Raw genomic sequence first — 22,740 nt, forward strand, 5'->3', positions numbered from 1 at the left:
TATTGGTTCAGGAACAAAATTGTTTTGGGGGAAAGTAAGGCAGCAGATTGAAATAAAGAAACGTATGCCTTGATGGTTGGGACAACTTCATTAACAGCTGTGAGTCCACAGAATGAGCCTGGTCCTTTTGCAGAGATGGTCTGTCCATCATCTGTTTTGTATTTCCTGTTGGGCATTTGTGTTGTTGCGAATCACAGCTTGATAGAGAGTTAGAGTCTGAATTAAAGCATTGTCCTTTAGAGCATGAGGAAGTAGGTACCTTCAGAAATTTGTTTTGATGTTCATATATCAAATGGGAAAAAAGAATAGTAACATGCACATTAGTGAGGCTCCTACCACAGTAATCAAGCTGTGGGAAGGTAAGGACAAGAAAGCATGATCTACCTCTGTCGAACTGAGTTCATCCTCTAATATGTTTCTTAAACAGTCTATTTTTCTTGAGAAACAAATGAACAAAACAAAACAAAAAACCTCTCTTGTTAAACTCATCCAGTTCTTGGAGTTTCCTGTTCCCTAAATGAATAACTCTTACAAAATCTCCATCCCTTGCTTACCATGTCTTATTATAATTATTCCATGTGAATTAAAGGAATCCTGAACTCTCAGACTATTCTTCTGAACCTGAGGCAGTTGGTGTTTTCAGAACTTTAGTCTGGTGTTGATGTGTAGAGTAGAAGTGAGTACTCTAGTAGGAATCACACCAGGTAATCAGTGTCTGAGGGGGTTAGGACTCGACTGTTTTGTTTCCACAAAACATAGTTCATTTTCTGAAAGCCCTTGTCTACTAATCTTCAGTGTAATGATATTCAGTGTTCAATGTCTCTGTTGGGCTCACTCCATTCTCTTGAGTTTCCTGATTTCTGAATCAGCCACTCTCTGGTTCCCTGTGTTTTGAATATATTTCACCTTTTTCTGTCTAGTTTTAAAGTGTGTATTAATAAAGTATTAAATGTTACTGCCAGTTTCCTTCCCCTATTTTTACTGAAGCATGTTTTTATTTTCCACTCAAACCAGAAGAGTAAAGAAAATGTATGCTGGATTTTAGTTCACACCAGAAAACTGAGCCTAAAGCAAAAGAACTGACTGTGTAATAGGGCATTTGTGTAAAAGTCGAATTCAATTAGAAATGTACTAGGATTCATAAGATGTGGTTATTTTTCTCATTTCTAGAAGACTGGAAAGTTGATGACCTAATAGACAGCACCCAGGAAAATCAAGATGAACATTTTTGGCAACTTGCTTTCACCAGCAACAAAACATTAAGTACAGATAGTGGTGACAGAGTAAGGAAAACTTTAAATCTAGGTACAGACTCCATTCCTTCAAGCAATTTTCTATATAAAATATGTGACTCATGTGAAGTGAGTTTGAAAAATATTTCAGGCTTAATTATTAACAGAAAGAACTATTCTGGAAAGAAGCCTGATGAGTTTAATGTATATGAGAAATTGCTCCTTGATATTGGGCATGACAAAGCTCCTCTTGGAGGGAAATCTTATAAATATAATCAAAAAAAGAATGTCCTCAATCATGGACAGGATCTCACTCAGTCAATTTTTGACCAGCCTTTTGAGTATAATGAAAATGGAAGAGGCAACCATGGAGAGGCAGCCTTTTTCACAAATAAGAAAGTTCAGATAGGAGAGACACACTGTAAATATAATGAATGTGGAAGAAACTTCATCCAAAGTTTGAAGCTCAGTTTATCTCAGAGAACTCTTTTTGAAATGGAGCCATGTGAATGCAGCATTTGTGGTAAGTCCTTCTATATGGATTTAAGATTCGGACATCAGAGAGCTCTTATGGGGGACAGTCCTTATGAATATAATGAATATGGGCAAATTTTCTGCGGCAATTCAACTTTTGTTATCCATCAGGGAACTTACACAGGAAAGATTCCCCATGAATATAAAGTCAGTCACAAAACATGGGAAAAGTCAGCTCTCTTTAAACATCAGATAGTACACATGGGGGGAAAACCTTATGAGCACAATGAAAATGGAAATACTTTCAACAAGAAGTCACATCTCACCCAACTTCGAAGAGCTCACTCAGGAGAAAAAACCTTTGTGTGTGGTGAATGTGGGAAAACATTCTGGGAGAAGTCAAACCTCACTCAGCATCAGAGAACACACACAGGAGAGAAACCCTATGAATGTACTGAATGTGGGAAATCCTTTTGTCAGAAACCACATCTTACCAACCATCAGCGAACACATACAGGAGAAAAACCCTATGAATGTAAGCAGTGTGGGAAAACATTCTGTGTGAAGTCAAACCTCACCGAACATCAGAGAACACACACAGGGGAGAAACCCTATGAATGTAATGCATGTGGAAAATCATTCTGCCACAGGTCAGCCCTAACTGTACATCAGAGAACACACACAGGAGAGAAACCCTTTATATGTAATGAATGTGGTAAATCCTTCTGTGTGAAATCAAACCTCATTGTACATCAAAGAACTCACACAGGAGAGAAACCCTACAAATGTAATGAGTGTGGGAAAACCTTCTGTGAGAAATCAGCTCTCACTAAACATCAGAGGACTCACACAGGGGAGAAACCCTATGAGTGTAATGGATGTGGGAAAACCTTTAGTCAGAGGTCAGTACTCACTAAACATCAGAGAATTCACACAAGGGTGAAAGCTCTTTCAGCATCCTGAACATTAAGAAGCCTTCATCCACGCTTTCAAATATGTTATACAGGTTTTTAAAATGAGATGAATGAAACCCAAAGAATATCACAAATTCCTTTAGAGAGTGAGATTTTGTTGTAATTCAGATAATTAGTACTAGAATAAAACCTTATTCATGTTTTGAATATGTAAAAGCTTTCCAAAAAAAGTAAAACTTTTCATCAGAAAATTTATATTGAAGGGAAATTCAGTTACATAATATGGTGAAAAAAAAAAACACCTTTGTCTAGAATTTATGTTGTGTAGTGCCATATTCTGGATGTGATACAAAAATTTTATTGTTAATATAATAGGTGATACTCATTTGCAGTCATATTCACAGTGGAATCTGAAGTTTAAAGACATTAAATGACAACAGCATTAAACATTTATGTGAAGAGTCCTTGATGTTTGCAGGCCTTTTGTGGGTATGCTAATATCATAGAAATTTGAGGTATTCTTGATTGGTGTATTAGAGCCTAACATGCTTATGAAGAGAAAATCTAAACTCTTAATTAACTGTTACAGTCTATATTAACATTTCCCACACTAGATACCATCAATGTCTTTTTAGGTTGTAATAATTATGTATATTTGTATATGTAAATGTATTTATATACACTTACCAATACACAGTGATGTGCTGCAGTAAGTTTATACTGACTTGCAAGCACTGCTGATAAATTTTCAGGAAGTTTATGAGCCAGTTAAACACAGTCATTATTTTAAAGTATTAATTTACAGTTAAATATTAAAAAAACAAAGGTAATACATACTCAACACTCATCATTTCCTAATTATTTCACAGTGTTTTGCTATTATCTTTGTTCTTTAGGTTATCTGTATTGTTAAATCAACATGATGAATATTATATAATGATGTAGTACTATACATCTGTGACCAGCCCTACGTTCAGTGCCATTGTGTTGGTAGTGTGGCATTAGTGGCAGTATTTACAGTGGTACATCACTGTGTATATATGCAAATACATTTGGCAAATTTAAAATACTAGCCACATACCCCTTCTCCCATTTCCATAGATAAATGGCTCTGTCCATTACTGCTGAATGGCCTCTTCAAAAAAGAAGCCAAAATATGTTTGTGGGGAGGTTTTTAACTACCTATGCATCAATCCTATTTTCAGTACTACCAGAGACTCTCTGTAATGTGGCCAGTATATGCTGTTTTACTACCTGTTGCTTACCTTTCTTCTAATTTTGCTGGCATATGTGAATGAGTATGGCCATTATTACTGAGCTTCCACATCGATAAAAAGGCCAAACAATATTTTCCTGAAGTTATTCAGCTGTCTTGGGTCAGTCAATAATGTGAATGCTGTTAATAATAATGATAATTACATAAATGTTGCAAAGGTTAACATCAGTTATGAACAGTAACGCTCACGGTATTCGGCAAATAAAAGTAGCGTGTATAATGAAATGCTTCTGTTCTACCCTTGGTGCTTTATTGCTGTATCTATTTGGGCATGATGTGTGTAACCCAAGTTGTATGTAACTCAGGAACTATGTATTTGTATCTAATTTAATAGAATGTAATATACTATCTCTCTCTCCTTTGTCCTACTGTTTTCTTTGCTTCTTTGGAAAACACTGATAAGCAGTTCCAAGAAACACTGCCCCCCAAATAGCCATTCCCTGCTTCCTCCTTGTTGGGCCATGTTTTGTCTTTTTGTCCATCCTTTCCCCAGATGATTTAGGGGTAAATCCACATTAGTCTAAGTTAATCATGAATATTCTGTTCTAATGATTTTGTTGGGATGGACAGGTGAATAATGAGATACTTGGAAAATATTCTCAGTGCTTCGGGGAAAGAACTCAGTGATAAAATATTGTCATGACATGAGAACAGATTGTCTCTCATCTGCTGAACTTTTTCATGGCTGTATGTTATCCTAGATTATAGTTGTGGCCTGGTAGGGCAATAGCCTGAAGAGAACAGTACACAAGATGGGAAAAACCTGATTCAGAGGTACTGTCACTGAACTGCACAACTCTTTCTGGACCTGCTCTCTGCTCAGTATTTAATTCAAATACTGGGACAAAAGAGGCTTCTTGTTTATTCTTGGAGATGTCTGTTATTTAGCACTGAAGGCATTCACCTGATTCAAATGAATTCTTTTCTAATAGAAGTGTTAATGTTCTATTTAATGTTCTGGTGTTACTGTTCTAGTTTTAGAGATGAATTATTTTCTTTGACAGATTAATGTAGGGAGGGCTGTTTGTATCAGCCATGGTTCTAGTGAAAAACAATTCTGATCCAACTAAGAAGACTTTCATGGCAGACTTACTACAGTGGTTTGCCAGAAACAAGGGATATTGAAGCACCTAGAGATTAGTGTCCCCAGGAGGCCATTACCCTTCTAAGTCCATAAGGGCAAAGGATGGAAGCAGGTGTTCACCAGAGCCCAATAAGAGCCGCTGCTCTTGTGGAGGAGGGGCCATCTCATGGGAGATATTGTCATCTCCAAAATTATGGACCACATTTCTGGAACCCAATCAGATGCCATCTGCAAGTGAGCCCACGTGGGCACAGAGAACGTAGAGGGGAAGGTCTGGGTGGAGCTACTGGAGAATAAGCAGCACAGTGTTTTTTATTCCTGTAAACTCCTATATAATGGCTCAGTATTAGAAATAAAATTATTCTTCTAGTTGAAAGTTAAGTATTTCTGCTTCATTGTGCTTTTATGCTGTCATAAGTAAATTCCTTTTGGAACTGAGCACTGTGGCAGGTATGTCTCTCGTTTGATATATGTGAAGCAGACATGTTAACTTGATTATTCATATAACCCCACATGATATTTCTTGTCATATGTGGTGTGAGGTTAGCAGCTCTGTGTTCTTCCAAATAAATAGCAAGTCCTCTCTGCACTGTTTGATTAATTCGTTCTTTTTCTTGTTGGCTTGATATGACCACTGGGGTAACTGGGTACCTCTCTAGGTAGCATAATAGTAGATGTTTAACTCACATATTATAATAAGTACATTTTATGGGATTTTTAATTCAAATATAATATTTTGACAGTATTTCTGATTGGTAAAATTCAAATGCCCATAAAATAAGACTCTGGTATGTTTAAATTCTCTATAGGTAGATATATAAGGTTAAGAAAGTGAAAGTGTTAGTTGCTCAGTGTGTCTGACTCTTTGTGACCCCATGGACTGTACCCCACCAGGCTCCTCTGTCCGTGGAATTCTCCAGGCAAGAATACTAGCATGGGTAGCCACTCCCTTCTCCAGGGAATCTTCCCAACCCAGAGACTGAACCCGAGTCTCCTGCATTGCAGGCAAATTCTTTACTATCTGAGCCACTAGGGGCGCCCATACATGTGTTAAATTACATGGCAAAAGGCCCAGGATACATGCTGATCTAAAAGCCAATTGTTATTTTAAGGGTGGTAACTATTGCGTGGGGAGAAGGCAGTGGCACCCCACTCCAGTACTCTTGCCTGGAAAATCCCATGGATGGAGGAGCCTGGTAGGCTGCAGTCCATGGGGTCGCTAAGAGTCAGGCACGACTGAGCGACTTCACTTTCACTTTTCACTTGCATGCATTGGAGAAGGAAATGGCAACCCACTCCAGTGTTCTTGCCTGGAGAATCCCAGGGATGGTGGAGCCTGGTGGGCTGCCGTCTCTGGGGTCACAGAGAGTCGGACACGACCAAAGTGACTTAGCAGCAGCAACTATTGCATGTAGAGATTGAAGAACACTCTTCTGTTATACTCCAAAGAGTATGTATGCCCTCTTCGCACAGTATGGGCCCTGGCATAATCAGCATAGTCCTAGGAAAGCTTAGGAAATTCCACTACCCCCTGGGCACAGATCAGCGCTGCCATACTTCACCAAGTTCTTCCATTTTAAGAAATATAATTAAAGAGTGACAAGAGCAGAGCTTGTCATCACTAGGGGCTTCAAGGAATTCTGAAAACCCTCTTTATTCTCTAAGGACTTGAGCCTCTTTTGAGGGGTTAGACAACTGAGAACGTTTGGCCTGTGTGTTATTGGAAGTAAGTTCAGGATACGATCACCTCTTTTACATAGAGATAACAGCACCCCACTCCAGTACTCTTGCCTGGAAAATCCCATGGATGGAGGAGCCTGGTAGGCGGCAGTCCATGGGGTCGCACAGAGTCGGACACTACTGAGCGACTTCACTTTCACTTTTCACTTTCATGCATTGGAGAAGGAAATGGCAACCCACTCCAGTGTTCTTGCCTGGAGAATCCCAGGGACGGGGAAGCCTGGTGGGCTGCTGTCTATGGGGTCACAGAGAGTCGGACACGACTGAAGTGACTTAGCAACTTAGCAGCAACCTCCCCTATTTTGTGGATGAGGAATCTGAACCCAGAAAGGATCAACCATCCCATACTCTAGACTCCAAACATGTTCAGGGTGGCATGAAAAATATTAAGCCTCACTTCTCCACCTCCCCAAGTATCTGAGGGGAACCTGCTCTTAAACAGTGTGTGTCTAAGAGTAGACACCAGTTTCTCATTGTCTGGAAGACAAGCCTGAGTGTGAAAGGAGAGGCAGGCTGGGAAAGGGGAGACTTAGTTCCTCAGACAAAAGGAAGGAATTTGAGATTATGTACTTAAAAAGATTATGTAGTGGCTACTGCAACTCTTATACATTCTTCTAGTAATACAACCTATTTTTGTGTACATGGAGTTGGCATTTACCTCAGATGATACCATCTCTTCTGGCCCCATGTCTGTATTCATCCAGGAATAATCCTTTGTTAAAAATAAGCCAATGAGAACCCATTCTAGAATATTTTTATCAAAAAGTCACCATGACCAGATAGCTTGTGTCCTTCTTGCTATCAGCAGCCATATCAAGAAAATACATCTCCATGGGAGAACATGATCAGTATAAAATTTTCCCACTTATAGACATACAATGGGAAAAGTTGTCAGAAAGAGTGATTTTATGTAGTGTGGAAAGGGAAAGACCTCAATGGGGAGGCCAGCATGGAGGGACGGAGCCATTTGAATATCTGGAGGAAGCTGTGTGTATGTGTGTGTGTGATGTATATGTATGTATAACCTGTTTTGTTTTGGCATTGGGCCCATTTTCTATCTTGAACTTGACCTCCTCTTGCCTGATGCGACCTATCACTTCATATCCAGTCTATACTTGGCAGGGAAGGTATATTTGGCAGAGCCATAGACTCTGGGAGGGTTCAACTCATGAGTAGACTATATGTCTTCAGCCACTACCCCTGTTATTGCTTCCAATTGGAGACTGCAGCTTCCAATTGATAGGTTGTCCTGAACCTACCCCTTTATCTGTGTTTTTTGGGGAAGGCTTATCCTGTTGAATCCCTGTTATTTTCACACTATCTTACTCTGCCATCCCAACACCACTTATTGAATAGGCCCATTTCTCTCCACTTCTTTGAAACACTATCATAGACTAAATTCTTATCACAATCTTAGGACTTAACATGTATATTTCCCCACTCAAAGCTAAAATATTTAGATTATTATAGTCGTTAAAGATACATTTTCAGATAAGTATTAGTCTCCATTTTCACAAAATGTTTGGCTCTTCCCAATATTACACATAAAATTTACATTTGTTCTAACAATGAAACCAAAAGAAATAAATAACTTGAGATTTTGTTGGGAATGTTGTGCCATAATATGCTTCATTTTTTATTCAGAAAAATGATTTGTACCTCTAATTACTCAAATCTTTTAAACTGTTGTTTAATAAAGTTCATTTCCTTCATATAGATTCTGCATATTTGTTATTTATGTCTACATATTTTTCTTTGAACTTGTAAACCTCTTGACTGTATTATTGTGGACATAAGAGGGACACTTTATATTATTAAAATTTATATACCAATAAAGATTTTCACTGTATGCTCAATGAAAAGATAGTCACAAAGCATTTGTTTAAAAAAAAAGAGCTGGTACTTAAAGTTAACTTTGAGAGAAGGGGGTTTCTTTTGGGTAATATTTGTTTTTTTGTATGTTTTCATTTTTGTTTCATAATTATGTAATTTTTCCCATTTAACATAATTTGCAACCCAGGAGAAACCCTGATTACCATGGATATGACACTTTTTAATTGTTGGCCTCTGTTTTCAGCTTTATTTAAATGTTGTACCTGTATTCATAAATGAAGTGGATATATTGGTGACATACATCTGTGGTAGTTTTATGTTAGTATAGAGTCAAAGTGTGATTATAGCCCATTTCTGAATCATCTTCTTGGGATTATAAAAGAGGAGCATCTCCAGAGAGAAGAGGTTATTTATTTAGGAAGCACTGAAGGAGGGACCATAGAGGCTAATGTCCACTGAATCCAGAAAAGTGACGAACTGGGCCTCTGACACTGGGAAGGCAAGGTGCAGCCCTCTGCTCTGCACACGTGCAGTTCACTGCCTCCAGCCTCCTAAGGCTCCAGCGTCTCACCTTCAGAGACCTAGTTGGGGCAGAGAGCTGGAAAGGAAGTTTGTGCACTTTGGGGTTCTGCGTAGTTTGACAGTCAGAAAAGAAGATTATTTTACAGTGGATAGATTCCAAAATTTCTCCAGATGCTTCTCAGTTGGGTCCATTTACATTTTAATTTATGCCCATAATATTTTTGTGCTTGCCCTGGACTTACCTTCAGATAAAGGCCTCTGAAGACAGGCTATGCTCCAGGGTCTGTGTTTCAGTGTAATGGGAACAATGCAGAGAGAGAGGATGAAGACTGGAATTAAGCAGGGGATGGGCTGTGGTTGCATTTGTTACTTTCCTTGAGGAAAGCTCCTTATGTCAGCAGCCAGATGTGTGCAGTAAAATGTGTACATCTTAATTCCAGAAGATCTTTCTAGAGCTGTACATGCCAGGGCATGACCTCATGCCCTGTTATTGAGGAGAGTTGTTAAAGGCTCTCTGATAAAAGCTAAGGCTATGGGGTGTTAGTGGTGTGTAGTAAAGCACACTGTTCAGAAGCATGGACTTTGGAGTTATGTCTGCATACATGTCCAGATTCTACTACTTAATAATACATCTGTGATTCTACATAGGCATTCTGCATCGAGCCACTGAAAACCTAAGTTTATCCCTCTCTAAAATGTGAATGACAGCGGTGCCTACTTTATAGAGTTATAGGACTTAAATAAGCAAGTAAATTTTAAATTTATTCACTCAATTAATAGGAGTCAGACAATTTTACAGTTGATTAAGAGTTATTTGAAAATCAAACAAAAAAGTCTTTGGAGACTTACGTCACCAAGATGGTGAAGTAGGAGACCCCAGCATCCCCCAACAAAGATCAAAAAATAATTATCCAGGAACAAAAACAGCTCTGGGAGATCTCAGGAGTCCAATTAAGCCTGGAATACAGAGCAAAATAAGAAACCTGAGAAGAACTCAAAAAGGAAAGGAAGTACCACTTCATTTTGCCTGCATCATCATACTCACCCTGGCCAGCAAGGCTCGGTGCCAGACGGGACAACCCTGCTAGAAAGTTTTCTTGGAAAAGGAGGAGCAGGCAAGCAGCCAGCCTCCCCAGCCTTTCAGGGCATCACACAAAGGACTCACTTAGGTTTCACTCCACCCAGAAACTGGCACAGCTGAGGTGAACAGAGGTAGCTAGGAACAAGGAAGAAGAGCAGGGGCCACCAGTATCAGTCACACAGTAGGAATAACCACGGTTCTGAGTCACCTGTTCTGCAGAGGATCCCAGCAGCTTTCCCACTGAAGAAACCAACAGCCAGCACAGCCACACAGTCCCTTCAGATTTCACCAGTTTTTGCCCAACAGATATTTGCATTTACCGACACCAGCTGCCTGAGTCCTTCTTTACTCCCTTCAGCTCCACCCCCTCCTCCAGAGCCTGGGATCCACAAGAGCACATAGTCAAGACCTCTGCAGCTGGGAGAGTGTAAGACACCAGCCTAGACCCCACACTAACCTCTACCACCATAGGCACCCTTGAGGTTAGCTGCTTTAGCTGTGCTTTTGCATAGTGCCAGCCTCTTTTTTTTTTTTTTTTCCCGGTCTTTATTGAATGTGTTACAGTATTGTTTCTGTTTTATATGTTTTGGTTTTTTAGCCACAAAGCACTGGGATCTTAGTTCACCAACTAGGGATCAAACCCACACTCCCTTCACTGGAAGGCAAAGTCTTAACTACTGAACTGCCATGGAAGTCCTTGCCAGCCTGACTCTTGTCACCAATTTCTTTTGCCATGTTCACACCTGTTGTGCTATCCTGTGGCCATGGAAGTGCATGCTGTCAGCCAAGTTCCTCATAAATGCTTGTGGGCCTGGATTCAGCCATATCTCAAGTCACTGGACTGTATCTCTCGATTCACTGGCAGAAAAGACCCTGATGCTGGGAGGGATTGAGGGCAGGAGGAGAAGGGAATGACAGAGGATGAGATGGCTGGATGGCATCACCGACTCGGACGTGAGTCTGAGTGAACTCCGGGAGTTGGTGATGGAGAGGGAGGCCTGGCGTGCTGCGATTCATGGGGTCGCAAAGAGTTGGACACGACTGAGTGACTGAACTGAACTGAACTGAACTGAACACACTGCCAGCTTTGCACTGCATTCCTCTGGCCTGAACTATGTCACTAACATCTACTGCTGTGTGCCTGTGGCTATACCTTATAGCCATAGGAGTGCAAGGCAATCAGTTCAGTTCAGTTGCTCAGTCATATCCAACTCTGCAACCCTATGGTCTGCAGCACACCGGGCTTCCCTGTCCATCACCAACTCCCAGAACCTACTCAAACTCATGTCCATCATGTCAGTGACACCATCCAACCACCTCATCCTCTGTTTTCCCCTTCTCCTCCCGCCTTCCATCTTTCCCAGCATCAGGGTCTTTTCCAATAAGTCGGTTCTTCACATCAGGTGGCGAAAGTATTGGAGTTTCAACTTCAGCATCAGTACTTCCAATGAACATTCAGGACTGATTTCCTTCAGGATTGACTGGTTGGATCTCCTTAAAGTCCAAGGGACTCTGAAGAGTCTTCTCCAACACCACAGTTCAAAAGCATCAATTCTTTGGTGCTCAGCTCTCTTTATAGTCCAATTCTCACATCCATACACGACTACTGGAAAAACCATAGCTTTGACTAGATGGACCATTTTTGGCAATAGGGCCCCATTAACTGCATCTGGACCCAGATTCAGCCCTGTCTCTTGTCACTGGTCTGCACCACTGCACTCACCGGAAACTACCCTTGCAGCTGTGCACCTGCATGTTCCTAACCTGACTCCCTTCACTGGCTTCACTGTCATGCAAGTAAGTGCCTGTGGAGACACCCTGCAGCCATAGGGGTACACACCAACAGCCAGGGCCCCCACAGCAGCCAGTGAGCCCACAGCTGGTGCAGGCCCTTTTTGCTGGTGCTGGTCCTCACCGCTGTGTGTCTGCAACCAACCCCTGTATGAACACCTATGCAAGAATACAGGGATTATGAAAAATTAGGGAAATACAACAATAGCAAAGAAACAGTAAACTTACAGTGAAAGTGGAAGTCACTCAGTCGTGTCTGACTCTTTGCAATCCCATGGACTGTATAGTCCATGGAATTCTTCAGGCCAAAATACTGGATTGGGTAGCCTTTCCCTTAACTGACCACAAAGAAATAGAGATTCATGAATTGCTTGATAATTCAAAATGCTTGTTCTAAATATGCTCAGAGAGCTACAAGAGAACACAGATTAAGAATTTCATGAAATCAGGAAAACACAAAAAATAAGTTTAATAAGGAGAAAGCATTAAAAACAAAAAAACAACAAGATTTTAGCTGAACAACACAATGAAGAATAACTTCACCAGCAGACTATACCTTAAAGAAGAAAGAATGAGTGAACCCCACAAAAAGATCACTTGTAATTTATCCAGACAGGAGGAGAAAAAAGAAATGAAGAAAGACTATGGGACTAATGTGACACCATTAAGTGAAGCAATATATGTATCATATAGACCCAGGATAAGAGTGAGAAAGACGAAAATTTATTTAAAGAAATTATGGCTGGAAACTTCCCAAACCAAGAGAGAGATTTGGACAGCCAGGTACATGAAACCAATAAATCACCCAATCATTTCAATCCAAAATAATCTTTTCCAAGACACATTTTAATAAAAGTACCTGAAATCAAAGACAGATAAAAAGCAGCAAGAGAAAAAAAATTTCTCTCATACAAGGAAACCCTCATGAAGCTATCAGTGGCTCTTTCAACACAAATCTTGCAGGCCAGGTTACGTTTGAAGTGCTGAAGGAAAAGAACTGCTAATAAGAATACTTTACCCAGCAAAGTCGTCCCCTTTCCCAAACAAAAGCTGAAGGAATTCATCACCACTAGGTTGGCCTTTGTCTAAATTATTTCATCTGATTGATGATTGTCACTTATAACTTTATTGCTACTTCTGTCTTGGGTATTCCTTTGGAAAAGGTGTATGGATTCATTACATATTCTAATATATTGTCTATAGATTATAAGATAAAGTCAAGTATATATCTGCTGATACTTTTTGAGTTGCCCTGTCTTTATACTTAGAAAAGTCTCTTTAATAGTAGGCTTCCCTGGTGACTCAGATGGTAAGGAATCTGCCTGCAATGCAGGAGACCAGGGTTTGATCCCTGAGTCGAGAAAATCCCCTGGAGAAGGAAATGGCAACCCACTCCAATATTCTTGCCTCAAGAATTCCATGGACAGAGGAGCCAGGCAGGCTCTAGTCCATGGGGTCACAAAGAGTTTGACACGACTAAGTGACTATCACTCACTCACAGATCAGGGCTTATGAGAAATGCTGGAAGGAGTTATTCAAGTAGAAACAAAAAGATGCTAATTAATAACATGAAAATATACAACAGACTGGTAAATATAGGTATTCTAAGTCAGATTTGGAATACTCTTAATACTGTAATATGTGGTGTGTTAACCATTTAATTCTAGTATCAGTATAAACCTTAAAGGACAAAAGCATTAAAATAACTATAGCCGTAATAGTAAATGGACATACAATACAAAAATATGTAAATCAACAGCATAAAATGGGATTTTAAAAAGCACAGATTTTGTACATGATGGAAACTGTTTTGAGCTTAAACTGTTTTGTCAGTAAAATGTTTCAAATAAGCCTCATGGTAACCAGAAAACAAAAACCTATAGTAGATTCACTCAAGAAAAGGGAATCAAAGTATACTTTATGCAAAAGAATGAAATTGGACTGTTTATATGCAAAAGAATGAAACTAGACCTCTATGTTACATCACTCACAAAAATTAAAATGGATTAAAGTCTTAAACATAAGATCTGAAATGATAAAACTCCCAGGTGAATGCATAAAGAGCTCCTTGACATTGGCAATTATTTTTTGGATGACACCTGAATCACCAGCAACAAAGGCAAAAATCACAAGTAGGACTGCATCAAGCTAAAAAGCTGCACAACAAAAGAACCAAACTATGTAGTGGGGGAAAATATTTGCAAATAATAAAAGTGGTAAGGGGTTAATATCCAAAATATATTAGGAATTCACACAACACAATGGCAAAAAAAAAAAAAAAACCCTGAAATAATTCTGTTTTAAAATGGGCAGAGGAACTGAACAGACATACCTTCAAAAAAGACATAATTGATGTTGAAACAACATCGCTAATCATCAGGGGAAATTAAGTCAAAGTGACCATGGCATATCACCTCACACTAATAACTCTTATCAAAAAGACAGTTCAGGGCCCTCCCTGGTAGTCCAGTGGTTAAGAATCCATGCTTTCAGTGCAAAGGGGTATGGGTTCCAAAAGACAGTTAACAAGTGCTGGTGAGGAAAAGAGTACTCTGGTGCACTGCTGGTAGGAATATAAATTGGTAAGGCTACCAAGGAAAACAGTACAGAGATTCCTCAAAATGTTAAAAACAGCACTACCATATGATCCAGGAATCCCACTCAGTGTATATCCAGAAGAAATGAAATCACAGTCTCAAAGAGATCCCTGCACCCATGTTCATTGCAGCATTATTCACAATAGCCAAAATATAAAAACAACCTAGGTGTCCACTGACAAAGGGAAAAAATAGAAATAATATATACATATTTTACATATATACAATGAAGGATTATCCAGCCATCAAAAAAGGAGAAAATCCTGCCATATGAGATAACACTGATAGACCTTGAGGGCATTAGGTCAAGTGGAATAAGTCAGACAGTGAAGGACAAACACCGTATGTTCTCATCTATGTGTGGAATCTAAAAACTCGTAAAAACAGTGTAGAATGCCGACGGGCTGAAAGGTGGGGGAAATGAGAAGATGTGGGGCAAAGGGTACAAACTCATTCATTAGATGAATAAATTCATGGATCTAAGGAAGAGCTTGGAGACTGTATAATCAATACTATTGTATTATATAATTGAAAGTTGGTATGAGAGCACAGCTTCATTGTTCTCACCATAACAACAAAATAGTAATTAACTAACCTTATGGTGGTAACCATTTTGCCATCTACAAGTGTATCAAATCATCACATTTTACACTTTAATCTTACACAATATTATATGTCAATTATATCTCAATAAAACTGGGGAAAATCTCTGTCTTCTTATATAGAGCTTATTTTCTAACAGGGACAACAAACATAAAAATGGTTACTTATTACTCCCAGAATGGCAGCAAATGTAAAAACAGTTACTTTTGACTCCACAGACCCACTCCCATGTGAAGCAAGCAGATGCTTCACATTATGTGTAATGAAAGTTTTTTTTAAAGTGAAGTCTCTGGAAATTGTCCTAAAGGCATATGGCAAAGAGGAAACATTCAAGAAAATCTACTCATGGTCATTAAGAACAGCAGGAGTTTGTGGTATTTGAACCTCAGCTACCCCCACCCCTGCCTCCCTAGCTCTAGTCACATGCTATGGCCTCTGCCTGGGAAAGGCAGGCTTCCAGTCATTTCTTACATTTCTCCTGCAGCCTCTTTTACAGCCTGCATTGTAGACAAGTGCAGCTGAAGAAAAGCCAAGAGCTTCTATTCCCCAGCACACTGAGAATACTGAGGCCCCAGTCACCCCCAATTTGACTATGTTGGGTAGAGGTTCCAAGCCAAAAGGGAAAATAAGATCAGAGGCTACTAGGTCCACACAGCATTATCCTAAAATATGGGTGTCACAGAATGCCACTGTCTCCACTCCTACATCTGGGGCATGGCTCAGAGATTTCTGCAAAGGGGAAAAGGCAGATCATAGAATCAAGAGGTCCTATGCTCTCTCCAAGGAGACTGAAGGCATCATGAGAGATCTAGGCTAAATCATGGAACATGTAGTTTACTAGAAAGAAGCAAGGAAAAGACAAATAAGTGTCTACCTGAGCTCAAAATGCGTCTCCAATATTGACCTCAGAAACTTTTCACAGAAAGGCTGTCCAAAGCCAGTCACAAAAAGAGAACCTTGAAAGCAGCAAGAGAACCAACTTATCGCATATGAGGAATCACCAAGAAGATTATCATTAGATTTTTCACCAGAAACCTTAGATGCCAAAAGGCAGTGGGTGGTATATTCAAAGCTCTAAAGGAAAAACAAAAACACAACAATCTGTCAAGTCAAGAATCCTATGTCTTACAAAACTGTCCTTCAAAAATGAGAAGCTAAGACATCGGAAGATAAACAAAGGCTGAGGAAGTTTGTTACCACTAGATCCATCCTTAATAAAATGTTTAAAGGAGTCCTTAAGATAGGAATGAAAAGACACTAGACAGAAACTCAAAACTGTTAAATAAATATCTGTGGTAAAGTTAAATACATAAATAATTATAAAAACTAGTGTTACTATAACTTTTTTGTAACTCCATTTTTTTCTATGTTAATATATAGATGCATTGAAAATTATTAGTGTATGTTTTGGGATACATAATGCACAAAGATGTAATTTTATGACATCAGTAACTGAAAGGGGTTGGGATAGAGCTGTAAAGAAACAGATTTTTCATATCTTATTAAAGTTAAGCAGGTATAAATTGAAATTAAATGTTATTAACTGTAAAGTGTTAAATGTAATCCCTATAATAAATGCAAATAAAAGTAGCTATATAAAATACACAAAAGGAAATGAGGAGAAAATTTAAAACACCAAATACTTTGGCCACCTGATGCAAAGAACTGACTCATTAGAAAAGACCCTGATGCTGGGAAACATTGAAGGCAGGAGGAGAAGGGGACGACAGAGGATGAGATGGTTGGATGGCATCACCAACTCGATGGGCATGAGTTTGAGTAAGCTCTGGGAGATGGTGATGAACAAGGAGGACTGGTGTGCTGCAGTCCATGAGGTCACAAAGAGTTGGACATGACTGAGTGACTGAACTGAACTGAACACTTCACTACAAAAAGACTAAATGGAAGACATTGATGTAGAAAATAAGGGGAAAAAGTTATTAGGCATATAGAGAATAAATAGCAAAATGACAGAAATAAATCCTTTCTTATAAGTGATTAAATGTAAATGGATAAAACTCTCAAGTCAAAAGACAAAGATTGGCGGAAGGATTTTTTATAATGAGCCAATGGTATGCTGTCCTACAACATATTCACTTTTCATCTGAAGACAAAAATGGATTAAAAGTGGAAGGATTGAAAAAGATATTATGTACAAATAATAGCAAAGAGACAGCAGAGGTCTCTATACTATCAGTTTTTTTTAAAGGCTTTAAAATTTTAAGAGATAAAGCATTATATTTTGTTAATAAAAATTGAAAAATACAGATGTACCCCAGTGTTCATTGCAGCACTATTTACAAAAGCTAGGATATGGAAGCAATCTAGATGTCTATCAGTGGATGAATGGATAAAGAAGCTGTGGTACATATATAAAATGGAATATTACTCAGCCATAAAAAGGAACGCATTTGAGTCAGTTCTAATGAGGTAGATGAACCTAGAGCCTATTATACAGAGTGAAGTAAGTCAGAAAGAGAAAAATAAATATCATATATTAACACATATATATGGAATCTAGAAAAATGGTATAGATGAACCTATTTGCAAGGCAGCAGTGGAGACACATAGAGAACAGACTTATGGACATGGGGGTGGGGAGAGGATGAGAGGATGGGGTGAATGGAGAGAGTAACATGGATACATATACACTACCATATGCAAAATAGATAGCCAATGGGAATTTGCTGTATGTCTCAAGAAACTCAAACCCGGGCTCTGTAACAACTTAGAGGGGTGGAATGAGGTGGGAGGTGGGAGAGAGGTTCAAGAGGGAGGGGACATATGTATCCTATGGATAATTCATATTGATGTTAGCAGAAACCAAGGCAATATTGTAAAGCACTTATGCTTCAATTAAAAATAAACTTTGTAAAGAAGTATAGTGATGTGAAAGTGTTAGTTGCTCAGTCATGTTTGACTCTGCGACCACATGAACTTGTGGCCCACCAGGCTCCTCTGGCCATGAAATTCTCCAGGCCAGAATACTGGAGTGGGTAGCCATTCCCTTCTCCAGGGGATCTTCCAAACTCAGGAATCCAACCCAATAAAAGGTTCCACCCAATAAAAGTTTCAAAAATAATCATTTATGCACCTAATACAGACCATCAAAATAGATGAGGCAAAAATGAACAGAAAAGAAGAGAAATATATAGTTCTGCAATACTTCTTGGAGACTTTAATACTCTATTCTCAATAGGGGATAGAGGAACGAGATAGAGAAATAAAGGATTAAAAAAACACAGTAAATCAACTAGATATAACAAATGCATACAGAAAACTACCAAACAATAGGAGAATACACATTCTTCTCAAGTGCACATGGAACATTCTCCAGAATAGGCTATGTTAGTCCACAAATTAACTCTCAATAGATTTTAAAAGATAGGTGTCATAAGAAGTATCTTCTCTGACAACAACAGGATGAAGTTAGAAATCATAAATAGAAGAAAAGCTAGAAAATACACAGGTTTGTGGAAATTACAAGACACACTTAAAAAACCAAAGGGTCAAAGAAGAAATTACAAGGGAAATTGTAAAATACTGAGAGACAAATGAAAGCAAAAACAATATATCAAAACTTATGGCTTCCATGAAAGCAATACCTATCAGTAGTTACATTTAAAAATAAAAAGGAGCTCAAAACAACCAAACTAGGAACTAGGAAAAGAAGAACTAGCTAAATTCAAACATAACAGAAAGAAGGAAATAATAACAGAGTAGAAGAAAATAGAGAATAGAAAAGCAACCCCAAAAAAATCAGCAAGCTGAAGAATTGATTTTGAAAAGATGAATGAACTTGACAAAACTTTAGCTTGATTTAAAAAAAAAAAAAGAGGGAAGGCTCAAATTACTAAAATCAGAAATGAAAGTGGGGACATAGCTGCTCATCCTACCGAAATAAAAAGAATTAAAAGAAAGTACTGAGTAATTTATTCCAACAAATTGCATAACATAGATGAAACAGATTCCTAGAAACACAAAACCTACAAAGATTGACTCATGAAGAAATAATATCTACGAAGATTGACTCATGAAGAAATAGAGAACATGAACAAGATAAAGATGGCAAATAGGAGGATGCCAAGCCCACCTTCCTTCATGAACACGTCAAAACTACAACAACATATAGAACGACTTTCCCTCAAATTGACTTGGAGACTAGCAGAACAGCTCTTCTACAACCAAGGCTGTAAAGAAAGCTCCTTACAGGGTCTGGCAGGAAAAGAGGAGTGACCTGGTTGGGACCCACACCCCTAGTGGTAGACACAGAGGAGGAGCTACGTCCCTGAGGAGTGAGAGGTTTGAACTACACATTAGGCACCTCAGCTATGGGGGTCTGATACCAGAAAATATGAGCCTTCTTAGCTTGAGGAGTATGTGCACAGTTTTGCTTTACTCCTGGTCACAGCACAGAGGCAGTGGATTGAAAACTGCCTGGGACTCTGGCAGGCATGCCATAACCATCCCAGGGTACCTCCCAGCCTACATCAGGCTCCTGCTCCAGCCCCTCTTGCAGCGATGCTCTTTCCCAACCTAAGGTAGAGACTGCTATTGTTAATGATTGTGTGCACACGGGGAGGGAACAATTGGGTAACGCCAATTAATCAATAGTAGAAACAGTAGAAAAATCATCAAGGACATAGAAAACTTGCATAACACCATCAACCAACTATGATTTACAGGACAGAAATGGTATGGACCTAACAGAAGCAGAAGATATCAAGAAGAGGTGGCAAGAATACACAGAAGAACTGTACAAAAAAGATCTTCATGACCCAGATAATCACGATGGTGTGATCACTGACCTAGAGCCAGACATCCTGGAATGTGAAGTCAAGTGGGCCTTAGAAAGCATCACTACGAACAAAGTTAGTGGAGGTGATGGAATTCCAGTTGAGCTATTCCAAATCCTGAAAGATGATGCTGTGAAAGTGCTGCACTCAATATGCCAGCAAATTTGGAAAACTCAGCAGTGGCCACAGGACTGGAAAAGGTCAGTTTTCATTCCAATCCAAAGAAAGGCAATGCCAAAGAATGCTCAAACTACTGCACAATTGCACTCATCTCACATGCTAGTAAAGTAATGCTCAAAATTCTCCAAGCCAGGCTTCAGCAATATGTGAACCATGAACTTCCTAATGTTCAAGCTGGTTTTAGAAAAGGCAGAGGAACCAGAGATCAAATTGCCAACATCCGCTGGATCATGGAAAAAGCAAGAGAGTTCCAGAAAAACATCGATTTCTGCTTTATTGACTATGCCAAAGCCTTTGACTGTGTGGATCACAATTAACTCTGGAAAATTCTTCAAGAGATGGGAATACCAGACCACCTGACCTGCCTCTTGAGAAATCTGTATGCGGGTCAGGAAGCAACAGTTAGAACTGAACATGGAACAACAGACTGGTTCCAAATAGGAAAAGGAGTATGTCAAGGCTGTATATTGTCACTCTGCTTATTTAACTTATAGGCAGAGTATATCATGAGAAACACTGGCCTAGAAGAAGCACAAGCTGGAATCAAGATTGCCAGGAGAAATATCAATAACCTCAGATATGCAGATGACACCACCCTTATGGTAGAAAGTGAAGAGGAACTCAAAAGCCTCTTGATGAAAGTGAAAGTGGAGAGTGAAAAAGTTGGCTTAAAGCTCAGCATTCAGAAAACTAAGATCATGGCATCTGGTCCCATCACTTCATGGGAAATAGATGGGGAAACAGTGGAAACAGTGTCAGACTTTATTTTTCTGGGCTCCAAAATCACTGCAGATGGTGACTGCAGCCATGAAATTAAAAGACATTTACCCCTTGGAAGGAAAGTTGTGACCAACCTAGATAGCATATTGAAAAGCAGAGACATTACTTTGCCAACAAAGGTTCGTCTAGTCAAGGCTATGGTTTTTCCAGTGGTCATGTATGGATGGGAGAGTTGGACTGTGAAGAAAGCTGAGTGCCAAAGAATTGATGCTTTTGAACTGTGGTGTTGGAGAAGACTCTTGAGAGTCCCTTGGACTGCAAGGAGATCCACCCAGTCCATCCTAAAGGAGATCAATCCTGGGTGTTCATTGGAAGGACTGATGCTGAAGCTGAAACTCCAAACTTTGGCCACCTCATGCGAAGAGTTGCCTCATTGGAAAAGACTCTAATGCTGGGAGGGATTGGGGGCAGGAGGAGAAGGGGACAACAGAGGATGAGATGGCTGGATGGCATCACCAACTCGATGGACATGAGTTTGAGTGAACTCCAGGAGTTGGAGATAGACAGGGAGGCCTGGCGTGCTGTGATTCATGGGGTCGCAAAGAGTCGGACACGACTGAGCCACTGAACTGAAGTGAACTGAACTGAGGGCCCTCTTTCAGTTTGCAGATGGCCACCTTCTCCTTGTATCCTCATGTGGTTGAGAAAGAGGGCTGGGGCGGGGGGGCAGGCTCTCTTGTGTCTTTTCTTCTAAAGGAACTAAATTTATCATGAGGCCTCCATGCTGATAAGCCAACTACCTCCCAAAGACCCCATCTCCAAATACCATCACATTGGGGATTAGGGCTTCAACATACAAATTGGGACAGTGAAGAGGGGACACAAATGTTCAGTCCATTACAGGGTTTGAATAGATAATTTTCCAATGGTCTTGCTTGGTCCAGCAGTAAGATCTAGAATATCGGAAGAAGGTTGAATGCTCTGCATGCCCTTAAAATAGCTCTGCATGAGTATTTTCCTTAGCTAGACGGTGGAGCTGTGCATAAGACTGCCACTTACCCTGCTTTCTTGCCAGCAATCAGCAACTGGTATTGTCAGACTCTAGATGTATTACCAATCTCATTTCTTTCTTTTTTTTTTTTTGAGAAATTTGATTGTGACTATTTTATTTATTTATGGCTGCACTGGGTCTTAGTTGCAGTATGCAGGCTTCTCTTATTGTGGAGCATGGGCTCTAGGCTTGCAGACTTCAGTAGCTGTGGTACCTGGGCTTATTGCTCCTTGGCATGTGGAATCTTCCCAGAGCAGGGATCAAACCCATGTCCTCTGCATTGGCAGGCAGATTCTTAACCACTGGACCACAGGGGAAGTCTGCCAATCACACTTCTGAAAAAAGCTCATAATTTTAATTTGCATATCTGAAATTACTTCCAGAAATGATTTTCCATGTAGCTCAACTGGTAAAGAATCTGCCTGCAATGCAGGAGACTCTGGTTCGATTCCTGAGTCAGGAAGAGAAGGGAAAGGAGAAGGGAAAGGTTACCCATTCCAATATTCTTGGGCTTCCCTGGTAGCTCAGCTGGTACAGAATCCACCTGCAGTGTGGGAGACCTGGGTTCAGTCCGTGAGTTGGGAAGATCCTCTGGAGAAGGGAATGGCTACCCACTCTAGCAATCTGGCCTGGAGAATTCTATTGACTGTATAGGGTCACAGAGTTGGATACAACTGAGTGACTTTCACTCTGAGATTACTAATGAGCTTGTACATCACATATATTGGCTTTTCATTGCTTTTGTGAATGACTTCATTTTTAAATTGTATTTTTCTATATTAATTTAAATAATATTTTATATATTTTAAACAGTAATTCTTTTTCTATTGTATTTTTTGTGTATGT

The 22,740-nt window shown here is 39.6% G+C and overlaps 1 protein-coding gene across 3 annotated transcripts in view; it reads left to right on the forward strand.

The window, feature by feature from the left end:
• Nucleotides 1-8,432, forward strand: part of ZNF248 (zinc finger protein 248) — a 28,633-nt gene extending 20,201 nt beyond the window's left edge. For 2 of the 3 annotated variants that reach the window (XM_061404972.1, XM_061404973.1), the window contains exon 6: nucleotides 1,171-8,432. In XM_061404972.1, coding sequence (XP_061260956.1) covers nucleotides 1,171-2,669 — 1,499 coding nt within the window. In that variant the 3' untranslated portion in view covers nucleotides 2,670-8,432. The remainder of the gene's footprint in view (nucleotides 1-1,170) is intronic. The other variant, XM_061404974.1, reaches the window with a different exon arrangement.
• The last annotated feature ends 14,308 nt before the right edge of the window (nucleotides 8,433-22,740 follow it).

This window comes from Bos javanicus, chromosome 28 (genome assembly GCF_032452875.1).
Source record: "Bos javanicus breed banteng chromosome 28, ARS-OSU_banteng_1.0, whole genome shotgun sequence".
NCBI classification, from domain to species: Eukaryota; Metazoa; Chordata; class Mammalia; order Artiodactyla; family Bovidae; genus Bos; species Bos javanicus.